Source organism: Sminthopsis crassicaudata, chromosome 2 (genome assembly GCF_048593235.1).
Source record: "Sminthopsis crassicaudata isolate SCR6 chromosome 2, ASM4859323v1, whole genome shotgun sequence".
Classification (NCBI taxonomy): domain Eukaryota; kingdom Metazoa; phylum Chordata; class Mammalia; order Dasyuromorphia; family Dasyuridae; genus Sminthopsis; species Sminthopsis crassicaudata.
The window spans coordinates 79,197,069-79,210,936 of NC_133618.1; the positions used below are offsets into that span (position 1 = coordinate 79,197,069).

Consider the following 13,868-nt stretch of genomic DNA (forward strand, 5'->3'; position numbering starts at 1 on the left):
AGCCATTTCCTCAAAGAAACGTTGTTAAAGATATGAAAGGTATTTTTCCTTTAAAAAAAAAAAAAAAAAAAAAAGGAAGCTAATAACAATAGTATGAAGGGACAGAAATGATGACTAGATCTGTGATTTCATTGGCAAAGGGAATTCCCAAGTGAGGAATTTCCCTCCCATTATGATCAGTCCCTTCCTTCTTTACATCTTATAGTCTTTCAAAATTGCCTATGATCACTAGGAGATTAAGTGCCAGTATATGTCAGCAGTAAACTCAAATCCAGATCATACTGACCTAGAGGCTAGTTCTCTATATACAACACCATAAGTAAGAAAAAAATCTAAATCACTATTAACAAAAAAACAACAACAAATTAAAACAGCTTTGAGATTTCATTTAATTTTATTTCATATCTATAAGTTGGAGGAGAACAAAGGAGACAAAAAACAATGACAATCAATGAAGGGGCTGTTGGACAACAAGTATGCTAATGCAACAATGCAAAAGCTATAAATAGGTCCAACCATTCTGGGAAACTAAAATTATGTCCCTAAAGTCATTAACTGTACACATCCTTTGACCCTGCAACACTAGGCAAATATTACAAAAAGGTAAAAAGAAAGCAGGAAAGGGTCAAGTTCACAAAAATGTTTACAGCAGTATTTTGGGGCAAGGGGTAAAAAAAAACTGGAAACAAGTAAATGGTCATCAAGTAGTGAATGACGAAATAAATTATGGTATATGAATATAATGGAATATTATTGAACTTGTAAAAAATAACAGAAATGAAGAATTCTAATAAAACGTAAAACAAGCAGAACCAAGAGGATAACTTGAAGAATGAGCACAATACTATAAAGGAAAATATTAAATAACTTCAGAATTCTTATAGTGAATGATCATTAAATTTAGAACATGACCCTGAAGGTCATCTCCTGCCTCATCTGCTTCATAACTAGATGAGGACAATGATTCACATATTTTTGGAGATAAGCTAATGTACAAATTTATTTTGCTTGACTATATATGTTTGTTATAAGGGATAAGTCTATTAAAAGGGGAGTCTGAGAGATATCACAATATTGGAGTTAGTGGGGGTTTTTTGTGTTTTGTTTTTGTTTTTTTTTTTTTTGAAGAATATCAATAAGATTTTTAAATGGAATCTAGAAAGTGGCATCTGAGAATCTGAGAACAAGGGAGAGGAATCCATCCCATTTCTGTACATTTTTTTAACCTCATCTGAAGATGACAACAACAAAGGACACAAACTCAGTCACAGAATAGTACTTGATCACAGAATCTTAGAGATCATCTATTTCTAATCCACATCTATTCAATAATTCTCTCTATAAGAGCCCAACAATCATGCTTCCTCTGATGAACCAGGATCTCCTGTCTCCCTTTTTTTGAACAGCTCTGCCTGTTTAAGCTTGTTTTGCTTTCTTCCCCATTGTAAGTCTAGAATAATTAGCCTTTGCAACTTCCAACCATTGTTGCTTCTAGTTCTACACTAGGACCAAATAGAACAAGTTCAATACCCTTTCCAAGAAACATTCTCAAATACTTATTAAGAACATCTACAAGTTCTCTTTAGGTCTTCTCTTCTCCCTGCTAATCATACCCAGGTCTTCAACTGACCCTCATGTAGTCTGTCTCTCCTTTCCCTATGCTGGTCCACCCTCTTGTAGACACTCTTTAGGTTGCCTATACATGTTTGAAATATGGTGCTCATAGCACTTGATATCTGTGATTGCTGAGTCATTTTTCAGTCATATCTGACTCATCATAAACTCATCTGGGATTTTCTTGGCAAAGATACTGGAGTGGTTTGCTAATTCCTTCTCCAGTTCATTTTACAGATGAGGAAACCAAGGCAAACAATTAAGTGACTTGCCAAGGGTTACACAGCTAGTTTGTCAGGCCAGATTTGGATGATTATCACCCAACAATAGTACATTCCCCATAATCTTTCTTGTCTTAGAATTATTTATTGTAACTATTTTCCCACTCAACTGTAAGTTCCCTGTGGATAGGGATCTTTCTCATTCATCCTACTAACCTGTCCTTTGCGCTCAACATATGCTGGACAATTCAGGGAGGCCTATATAAATGATCACTGATTGTTCAGTTGATTGAAATTCTACACTCCAAAGCTACCAGCATACTGGAAAAATGCATCTTCTCAATTGATTCTAAGTTCTTTTAGGAAAGTTACGGGACACTATATTAGATTTGCTCCCAGGCTTGTGGGAAAACTACCTCCTCTAATCATTTTTTTCCCACAGAAGATCCTTATTGAATGTAGATATTCAGTAAACTAGTCCCAACCAGTTACTTAAACTCTTTTGAAATATGCCTCTTCTATGACAAATTTTAAGTTCTGTTATCTCCTCCCAACTCTTCAGCAATCTGAGAATCCCCAGCTTAGAAACTGAAGAGAGATATAATTTTGGACTGTCTGAGCCTCTAACTTCAGTTATATAAGATTAAGGATGGACCTTTTAAAAGCCTCTTCCAGGTCAGGTAAATGGCATAGTCGATAAAGTACATCTTCCTGAGTTCAAATCTGGTCCCCATGTGATTTTAGGCAAGTCACTTAACCCTGTTTTCCTCAATTCCTCATCTATAAAATAGGCTGGAGAAGGAAATGGTGAATTATTCCAGTATATTTCTCTGCCAAGAAAACCCCAAATTGGGTCACAAAGAATGGGACACAACTGAAACAAATGAATTTTTTAAATGTCTTCAACTCTAAATCTATGATTCCACAATCTATTAATGTTCAATTCAACATATCAAAATCCAGTCTTTTTATAGTTTAGCTCCATTGCCAAATCAAGAGGAAAGATCCATAATAAAAACCATATCAGATTTTAACAGAAGCAACTGCTTCAAATTTTTTAAAACCACCCAGGGCTATCACTTTATAAAATTTTAGAGTGTATATTTTAAAACACAGGCCTTTCTAAATGACAATTCTGACTAGTTTTATTCTTATATTTTCCTAACTTTATTCTTATTAATAGCTTCTATAATTAAAAAAAAATTGTTATAAAACCTTAAGTCATACCTGTCTTTTTCTCACTGAAACTTATCTAAGACTTGCTACACACACACACACACACACATATATATATATATATATATATATACACACACACACACATACACACACACATATATATAATGTAGAAACTAATTATAAATGAGAATTTATTTCTAGGAACACTGGTAATATATTTCATAATAACTACAATACAAATTGAAATATAAATTGAAATTTATTGAAATAAAATACAAAGGGTCAAAATATTTTACAAATACAGAGCTCTATGACACAAAGCAAGGAGTACATCTGAACTACAAGTCTCCATACTATTACTACCTTTTTCTGCACAATGCTGTAGCATGTTGCCAAGAATAGGTCATGTATAAGAAGCATTAAAGACATATTCAAGAAAGTATGTGAAAATGACACCAAGATGAAAATTCCCTATGAAGAATTTATAGAAGGACATGAGCAAAAATCTCACAAGATAAAATTGCTTGTGTTTATTATCGATATATACATGCATCCATGGAGAAGGAAATGACAAACCACTCCAATGTCTTTGCCTCCCCGCCCCCAAAAAAAACCCCAAATGAGGTCATGAAGAGTCAGATACGAATAAAAACCACCAAACAACAACAAAATCATATGTGTGTGTATATTTATATGTTCAAAATAAGGTACATAGATACACAGATATAGACATGTGAAAGGCACATCTCTGAAGGTGTGTACTAACATTTTTTTTTCAATACATACATACATAAGGCGGGAAATAAAAATTTTCGACAAAGTTGTTTTGATAATGTTTGAAGTTTATTTCTAATATTATATGTAAAAAAATTTCACATCTTGATAACTAAAACTAATAAATTTTATTAAACTTTTACATAAATTGGGGACTTTTGTCCCCAATTTTTTCCTTTCTTTTGTATGAACAGAGAAATCAATTCCAGTTACTTATCCAAACCCATTCTTAACCAGTCAGATAAAACAATGTTCATATTATCACTATTAATCCTTGAAAGAACAAAAAAAATTTTTTTTAAATAAGGCTTACAGGAAAAAACATAAAAATAGAACTGGTCTTCCAGTTTATATTTAAAATGTAATAAATTTCACTATAAAATCACTTGAAAATAAAAACTGACGATAGAAGATAAAATTCTATTACATGACCAAGTCATATTTAAATACTATAGTTGAAAATTTTTTAATAACGGAAAAGCTGTAATTCCCAGCATCACAATGGAAATATAATTTTCGATCAAAATAAATTTTCTCACAAAGAAATAAATTCCAGAACCAATTAAAAGTTCTTACAAAATTTGATCTTTAATCTAGAGTTTTTTATTTAATAATAATCTAGGACCTTGGTTTATTCCATTAAAAACTATATTTCTAGAAAAAGGAAAGTTGAAAACTTACCTAGGCTAAGCAAATTAGAGCTGACAAAAGAATTTTAGTTAGGTCCATGATATATCAAACCAGTATTTTGTTGCTTTTGTATGAGAGAATGGTTATCTTCTCTAATACCAGCCTGAGAAGGAGGTAACAATTCCAAATACCTCAGCTTCTCTTAGTAACAGTGAATCTATTCTTAATCAGTTTCTCTCAACTTGAGAGCTTCACTTGAAACATTTCTATTTAAGTACCAAATTCCAGGAGCTTAACCACTTGCTTTATAAAACTTCCTGATACTTCTACAAGGAAGGTAACTCCCATAATACTGATTAAAACCACACATTCTATCTCTTCAAGTGTAATTTTTCTATGTCTTTCCTCCATAGGGGATTCTACCCAATATGCTGGAGTCATTTCTGATACATTCTAATACACAGATACTTTTATATCACTTCTAACACACAACTGATCACTGCAATATGCTACAGAACTATGATATAGTAAAATAGTGCATTTAATGTGAAATTAGAAAAATCTAGACTTCACATCTCTGAGAGTATTTACAGACATATCAATCAACTGAGCTTTAGCTTTTTATTTGTAAAAACAAGTACTTACTTCACAGTATTATTCTGAGATACAAACATGAAATGTGATAAAAATTCCAAAGCACTAATATTAGATATTATTTATTCCTAGAATGCATCTCTCCATTGCTCTGAGTCACCTTAGTTTGATTTTTCAAAGATTATGAATGTTCCAAGACTCAAAGCCAAGTAATATCACCAAAAATATATTCACATTAAAAAAAAAAAAAGACTATTTGGGAAGATTTATATGGACTGATGCAGAGTGAAGTGAACAGAACCAGGAGAACATTACACACAGTAACAGCAATATTCATCAATGACTTAGGTATGCTCAGCAATACAATGATCTAGAACAATTCCAAAGAATTTTGGATGAAAAATGCTTTCCACTTCCAGAGAAAGAACTGATAAGGCCTAAAGGCAGTTTTTTCTTTTTTGAAAAACTTTATTAAGAACTTTATTTTTCTTGAAAGGTTTAGTTGGTTTGGGGTTTTGTTTTTGTTTGTGTTTTTTTGGTCTGTGTTTTCTTTTGCAACATAATATGGAAATGTTTTCCATGATAGCACAATATGGATTATACAATCCATACTGAATTACTAAACTTTTTAAGGAGTGGAGAGGGAAGGAAGAGAGAAAATTTGGATTTCATTACCTCTTTTTTTGACAAAGATAGTGAAGTATTTTGCCATTTTCTTCTTCAGATCATTTTATAGAAGAGGAAGTTGGGGCCAATAGGGTTAAATGACTTGCCCAGGGTGACACAGCTAATGTCTTGAGACAGCATTTGAACTCAGGAAGGTAAGTCTTGAAATCAAGAAGATTTCCCCAATACTTGGGGACAATGCTACTGTAACAGTGAATTTTAGTTAAACATTGTTATTATGTGTAACTGAAAAAAGTATGTAGGAATTTTCACTTACAAAAAATAAAGTATATCTGAGGCCCTGAAATCAGGAGGAATTCATTAACACAAAAGAAAAGAAAAATGGATTACTATGTTAAAAAAAAAAAAAACAGATTAGAATAATTAAAATTACTGTGTAATTCCACATAAATCCAAACCAGTATCATCTTTGTATTTCATTTTTAGCTTAGCTCTTTGCTGACCTATAATGTCTGTCCAAGACACATGGACTGATATATTAATCCAACTAGGCAACCCATTTAATTAAATATCATGGTTGGACATTAGACATTATCCATTTCTTTGTTTTTCTACGTAGATTTTGGGCAGTCATTGATTAAGGAAATTCTCCTCTTCTGGTGCTAGATAAAATCAGCACAATATTATACTCCAAGTCCCAGAAGTCTGTTATAAAGCTTCAGCAATATTCTCCAGACAGAAAAGTAATGGCATCAAGATAAAGAATGTGACATACATTTTTCGACTTATGTCCAATGTGTGACTCTGTTTTGCTTGAATATGAACTACAAGTACTTGTTACAAAGGCTTTAATTCCCCTCTTTTCTGTAGAAGGGAGAAATAGTTGTTATAAGGGGGAAAATAAATGTTTGTTAACTGGGGAGAGGGGGAATGAAATACAAGTTTGAAGTTTTTTTTAGAGTGCGTTCTCAAGTAGTGTTTATGGACAAAAAAAAAAAAAAAAAAAAAAAAAGTGGAGGAAATAATAGTCAGATCAGATTCTAAGATCAGCTCTAGTCCAAGCTTTCTCATTCATCTTTTTCAATCGTTCATCTCCAGAGACACTCAATTCCCAAAACTAGTCTACCTAAATCTAGCCTCTACCCCAACACACTCTACTACTAAAAACTAACCAGCTGCAGCAATATGAAATATGGACTCAAATTCTGACTTAACAAGTGATTGCTACTATAATGTAGCACACAGTATATTCTTTACTTTGCCTCTTATTAAGTATAAATGCAAAATAACAAAACTCTGATATGATGTAATATCAGATTATTATTACATTATCAGATTATATTATCTCATTTAGTCCATCATCATTTATGACATTTTCTCTGAAGTACTTCCCTGAAAGTGTTTTCCTAGTGCCAATGAACAAAGTTAGACAAAATAAGCCTGTATTTGGGGTTTCTTGAAAAAAGTATTCTAAATTTAATAAACATTAAAAAAATTTTCACAGCGAGAAAAAAATTGATTATATGTGAAAATATGAATCTCTTGGCACAGCTTTTCTCTATTTCTTTCAAGTATATAGATTAACATGTTACTTTTTTTTAATAGTTTTTTATTTACCAGATATATGCATGGGTAATTTTACATTGACAATTGCCAAACCTTTTGTTCTAATTCCCCTTCCCCCCCCCCCACCATGGTAGGTTGACCAATACATGTTAAATATGTTAAAGTATAAATTAAATACAATACATGTATATATGTCCAAACAGTTATTTTGCTGTACAAAATGAATCGGACTTTGAAATAGTGTACAATTAGCCTGTGAAGGAAATCCAAAATGCAGGCGGACAAAATTAGAGGGATTGGGAATTCTATGTAGTGGTTCACACTCATTTCCCTGAGTTCTTTCGCTGGGTGTAGCTGGTTCAGTTCATTACTGCTCTATTGGAACTGATTTGGTTCATCCCATTGTTGAAGATAGGCACATCCATCAGAATTGATCATCATATAGCATTGTTGCTGAAGTATATAACAATCTCCTGGTCCTGCTCATTTCACTCAGCATCAGTTCATGTAAGTCTCTTCAGGCCTTTCTGAAATCATTCTGTTGGTCATTTCTTACAGAACAATAATATTCCATAATATTCATATACCACAATTTATTCAGCCATTCTCCAATTGATGAGCATCCACTTAGTTTCCAGTTTCTGGCAACTACAAAGAGGGCTGCTACAAACATTCTTGCACATACAGGTCCCTTTCCTGTCTTTAAGATCTCTTTGGGATATAAGCCCAGTAGTAACAATGCTGGATCAAAGGGTATGCACAGTTTGATAACTTTTTGAGAATAGTTTCAAATTGCTCTCCAGAATGGCTGGATGTATTCACAATTCCACCAACTATAACATGTTACTTTCAAAGCTGTCCTACTTATCTGTTTCTTTCTGAACTTTCTTCAGTTCTCCTATATGCATTTTTTAAATGCTTCCTATATGCATTTTTTTAAATGCCTTCTTTCCTTTATTTTCTAAGTTTGGAGGATGCAATTCTACTGCTAGATCTCTTCTACCTTCAAATAATAAAAGAAAAATGTAATCCTTGTAACAAGTAAGTATAATCAAGCAAAACAAATCCATGTATTTAAACTGAAGAAGTCTTACTAGCGGATTAGAAACTACTAAAATTTTTCTTTGCTTGCTGACTTTAAAGAGAAATATAGCTGATCTATGACAAAACATAGCCTTAATTTCTTGGCCACATTCGATCTTTAGACATATTTGACCTTAAATAGCATAAAAACTAAAAGAGAAAAAATAAAGCATTCAAGTCATTAAAATTTTTTTCAAGCCACTTTTTAAAAATGAATATATAATGTATGTATACCACAAAAAAACATTAAACAACCTATGATAGGTAAAAATTATCATATCCTAAAATTCAAAACTATGTAAGCTTCCATCTCTTATCTGTTTCTTCAAAAGGTATATAATCATTGATCAATTCAGCCATGAAAGAGCAGTGCTAATTCAGTCTTGAGGCTACCAACTCTCAATCAGATCAAACCACACTGATGAACATACTTCACAATCTAGGATTACCAAGAACACAGTTGTTAAGGGTTGCTATGTCTTTACACATCTACAATAAGATCTGGGTTAACAAAATGAACTTTACTAAACTCTATCTCACACCCAGATATTTTTTAATGCTTTGCCATCTCAACAAGCAGCAAATGTCTATGTCAACCTAGGCCTACTCAATTGTATAAAACATTTTGACGCTAAACAGTAACATATTCTACATAAAATGCATTTCCATATTTGAAATATGTGAAATATCTTGTCTATTCTCTTTTAAGTATATATGTGTATACAATCTACATATATGTGTATATATAAGAAATAAGTTTTCACAATAATTAAATTTATAATAATGTAAATATAATAATATCAATAATCTCTCCTGCTTATGATCTAATACAGGAGGAAAAGAAATTTTTTTCTCTAAATTTTCCCTGATGTTAAAAACGTTCATAATCTCTTCCAAAAAAACCCATCAACCCATTCAGGATATTTAAATGATTAGTTACAGTGAAGTATTCATATGAATATTGAGACTGCTGTCAATAGTCATTCCATCATATCCACTCCAGTTTGAATTATGTTCCTCATGCCCACAAGCTATAAAGAAAGAAGAGATAGTCACCTAAGCTTTACTTAACCCAGGAGTATCTAGCCAAGGAAGACCAGCTATCCTGTGCTTTCTCTGAATCTTTTCCAAGGCTCTACTGAGATCCCTCTATAAACTACCCTATTGGTCCTATTTAAGTCCCTGACACTGGGAAACAACAAACTATGACAACATGGTGTTCTTCTCTTTTTCCTCCTGGTTTTTCTTGAAAACCAGAAAGTTACTCTGGCTCTTAACTTTGGAGGCTGTTCCTAAATTCAAAGTAAATTTGTAAGATTTCCATCAGTGGTTAAGGATCTAAAGTCATATTTCTATCTTCAATTGTTTATTTGAAATCTAAATTTGAAATTTAAAATTTAAGTCAAATATGAGTTAAGTTTCTTTGCCTCAATGGGATCTTGCAGAAAAGATAAAAACTCTATCCTACTCCGGCATGGTAAACTTTTGCAACAATAGCTAATAGAAGCCAAATGAAACAAACAATCCAGGAGTCTTTGATACTTCAGACTTTTTCTAAGAAGATACATCACAAAATTGAAACATACCTTATACGTAATGGAACAATCAATCCACACATGCAACTGTCCGTACTGTTGATAGTACAACTGCTCTTTAAACCCTCACCAACATTCAAAATAATCAATTCATCAATATTTAGTAAATGGACTCATTTTACATATAAAAATCCACTAAGTTTTCCTTTAAAAGGTATCCTTATTTGGTATCATTAATAAGTGTCACTAAACTAAAAAATATACATTATTGCCTTTTCTAATTTTAAAATTTGTAAACTCCATGGGAAACAATAATTATCCATAAAAGCTTTTTATGTTTGTTTATTTTAAAGATTTTTCTTCTTTATGATGAATACTTTAAATATAAGATTGTGTCATCCATACTTCCCTTAAACTGAAGCTAGAATAATTTTAGATAATGAAACAACAGACAGCTTAAAAAAAAAAAAATACAGATCACAGTAATAGATTTTTACTGAAAACATTCCCCCTCCACAGATATAATTTCATTCTAATCTTTTCTCAAAGCTGAGAGGGAGAATTTAAATACAGTATTAAGAAAAATCAATTCCTACGTGTTTAATTGAAAATCGCTCTGCCACAACTTCATAAAAAGTGTCTACCTGTCCACAAAAATAAAGTCACTCTGTTCTCTCTTCACAAATATACAGGCACTAATATATATTAACACTTAAGCTCACCCTTTCCTTCTTCATATACACAGGGAATATTTAACTTGCTGCTTCTCTTCTTTGACAACAATTTCTAAAGAAAAACTGGCAGTTTTTTAACCACAAGAAAATTTCACTTGAGTATCTTCTGTGTCAAGGTGCCCTCCCCCCCCCTTACCCTTCTGCTACAGCATAATCTCTAATGCAAGACTTTTAGGGGAAAAAAAACACTGATGATTTAAAATACCTAAGTAACAAACTAAAAGAATATGAAAACAAAGAATTCTACCAAGACAAAGTTGTCTTTAAGTTAAATACTTAAAAATAGCAATTTTCTCTCACACTTTCTCTACTAACATTTGAATTTAACTTGGAAAATTGCAATGCAAAATACAAGTTTTGTTTTAACTTCTTTTCTGGGTTTGGGGGTGGAATGATTGCTAAATCAATAATGCCTTTAAGTATAGGTTAATATATATTATTTGTGAACTAGAGTTGGAGGATCCTTTGGGAAGGCCTATTGATTGAAATGTTCCTATACAAAAAAATGCTAATAATTATGAAATATTTTCACTTATTTATTGTAATTATTACTTAAAAGAAACTTTAATATCTTTGTTAAATATTTTAGTCTGAGGCTAAATCAAAATTTAAGAAACTGTTAGATATTTTCAAAGTAAAATATTAAAACAAAAATGTCAAAAGTCAATGAAAAATGAGATGGAATTGGTTCATTTATTAAACAGATATCATTTTTATACGTATCTCAAAATACTCACACTGTTCTACGTAACCATTTGTCTCAAAAATTTGATTTTGGCCAAAGAGAAAGACAGGAACCTATTATTAAAGCTCCTTTCCACTGGAATCCCTCATCATTGCACTGCAAATCAAACTCAACTACTTCGGTGGGGCAAATTTTGGAACTAGCCAAACAAACTCATGCTTTTGAGTTTCCTTTCACTTTAAGTCCTTAAAAGAGCCTCTACCAGCACCAGTTATTGCTGCTACCTAATGCCTTAGAATCTTAAACTAATCCCAAAATATTGACGGCTCTACACGGTAACAATAAACTGCGGCAAGAGATGTTAGTTATTAATGCCTTTGAATCTCCTTTCACTTTAAGGTAAGGATGCACTTAAAAAGAGTCTCCATCAGCCCCAGTTTTTACAGATTATCCATCCTTCTGCTATAAAACCTTTAACAAACCCCAAACTGGGCGACTCTAATCAGCAATAATAAGCTGTGGCAACTGATGCTTGTTATTAATGCAAGAAAATAAGAAGCCCTCAATGAAAGTGGAGGAGAAAGTACCAGCCCAAGATCTTCCATTTAGATACGAGCCTCAGCTAAGGACCAAAGCAATTAGGCCACTCGACACTCCACAACAACGAAAACCATTTTTTCAACCAGAGCTACCGAAGCTGTTGTATGCAAACATAATCCCTCCCCCCACCCGCCCACCCCAGAATGAATCTAGCGAATAAACCTGGACGACTTCTCTCTTATTGTTAAGGCAAGGTTTCCCTAGGAGCATAACAAAGGCTTCACTCCCCTTAGTCTCACCCATTCCCCCAATGGGCAGCACCATTAATTAATTAATTAATTGCGGCACTTAAGTCCCCATCCCGAGGTCAGAAAGCACCAGCCGGCGGGGGAGGGGGATAGATACCCATGGCCACAGCAGTAGCTCCACCTCGGCCTGGTGCAGTTGGGAGCCCCAGGACGGGCGGGGGTGAGGGGTGGGGAATGGGGGGGATAGGGGGTGGATCTGTTTTGGGGGGCGAAGCGCTAGAGATAAGGAGGAGGAGAGGCCGAGCGGGTGGTCGCGGAGGCGCGCTTTGTTACCGGCTGAGAGTAGCTGCGGCCGCCTCCCTCACCCCCGCCTCGGGGCGCGGGCTCCCGGCGACTCTCGCCTTCCTCAGCCGAGTAGTCGATCTCGCCCTCCTCCGTCTTGAGGCGCTTGGCCTGGCTCTCGTATTCTCGCTCCTCGTAGGGCTCTCCGGGAGATGAGGACGAGGAGGACATGGCGGCGGCGCAGCGGAGGGTCTAGGGGACCGGCTGGGCCGGGTTGGGCAGGCCGCCGCCGCCCCGAGGTTTCTCCGCTCCGGCCTCTCGCCGCCGCCGCCGCAGCCGTCGGAGCGCGCAGCCCAAAGGGATCCGCTCGCGAGCGGACAGCAAAGGGAGCGAGCGAGCGAGCGAACTAGCGGCCAGAGGATGGAGAGGGGTGGGGGCGGAGAGAGGGAGGGGACGCCCCGGGAGGAGGCTCCCTCCGGAGAGGCCGCTCCCCCTGGTTACCGGCGCCAACGGACCCGAGAGGCCTCCTTCTCCTCTTCTCCTATCCCGAGGGGACGCGACGGGACTGGGGGATGGGGGGAGGTGGGGTGGCTGAGGGACGACAGCTTCCGGTCTTCCCTCCTCCCCCGCCCTCGGGAGTCTGAATCCCGGCAGCCGCCCGCCGGGGATCGTGATCAAGCCCCAGACTTGCCAGCTACGCCTCCTGCTGGGATTCCAGATCCTATTGGCCGGGGTTATGACAGACCTGGCCTTCTATTGGCTCGCTGGTCTGTTTGTCCAGAGCCTCCTGTTCCCACCCACGTTCCCTCCCCGCATCCCTGTCGCCGGCGGCTGAGACCTTGGCCTCGGAATGCTGACCCTGGCTCCGAGTCCCCGACTCCACGAGCTTGCTCGCCCTTCTTGGGGCGCTGCCCCCGCGGACGACAGCTGCGCCACCCGTGCGAAGCTAGGTGGAGAGAAGAGAGGGTAACGAGGATGGTGGCGGTTAACCGCCTCTCCCGCTTATTTAAATAAAGGTTCTTAGGACTTCTTTGCTTTCAAAAGAGGTCAAAGAAACTCACTTAGCGCCTTCCTTATCCCCTCAGCCCCGGGGATTCCTAAAACGGAAGGTTCCCCCTTTCTGATGCCCAGGTGCGCCTTTCCTCAAACCACATCCTCTGCGCACCCGGGGGTAGCTGCCTGCCGTGCCCGTGCCCCCTGCACACCATGGCAAAGCCCCTTCCTTTCTTTCTGCGCAAGTTAACTTTGTTCTTTGCTCTGCACCCGGCTGTTATTAGCAACTTGCATTAGTGTATATAAAGCCCTGAGTCTTTAAGGCTGCCATATCAGCTCGTCGGAGCTTCCCAACAACACTGGGAAGGAGGGGTTATGATTACCCCCATTTTACAGAAGAGGAAACAGAGGCAGAGATGTTAAGTTGATTTGCCAGGTGTCACACAGATAGTATATATCTAAGGCAAAATTCGAACTCAAGTCTATGATCTGAGGAATCAACCCCACATATCAAGTGTTATTTTGTTTTGTTTTGTTTTTTTCTTTTTCCTTAAGCAGAGAAA

General features: G+C 36.2%; 1 protein-coding gene across 2 annotated transcripts in view; it reads right to left on the minus strand.

Annotated features, from left to right (window-relative positions):
* The window catches only part of HNRNPLL (heterogeneous nuclear ribonucleoprotein L like), a 50,950-nt gene extending 38,161 nt beyond the window's left edge, over positions 1-12,789 (minus strand). For both annotated transcript variants that reach the window (XM_074286621.1, XM_074286620.1), the window contains exon 1: positions 12,364-12,789. In XM_074286621.1, the coding sequence (XP_074142722.1) occupies positions 12,364-12,543 (180 nt within the window). In that variant the 5' untranslated portion in view covers positions 12,544-12,789. The remainder of the gene's footprint in view (positions 1-12,363) is intronic.
* Positions 12,790-13,868: the final 1,079 nt, after the last annotated feature.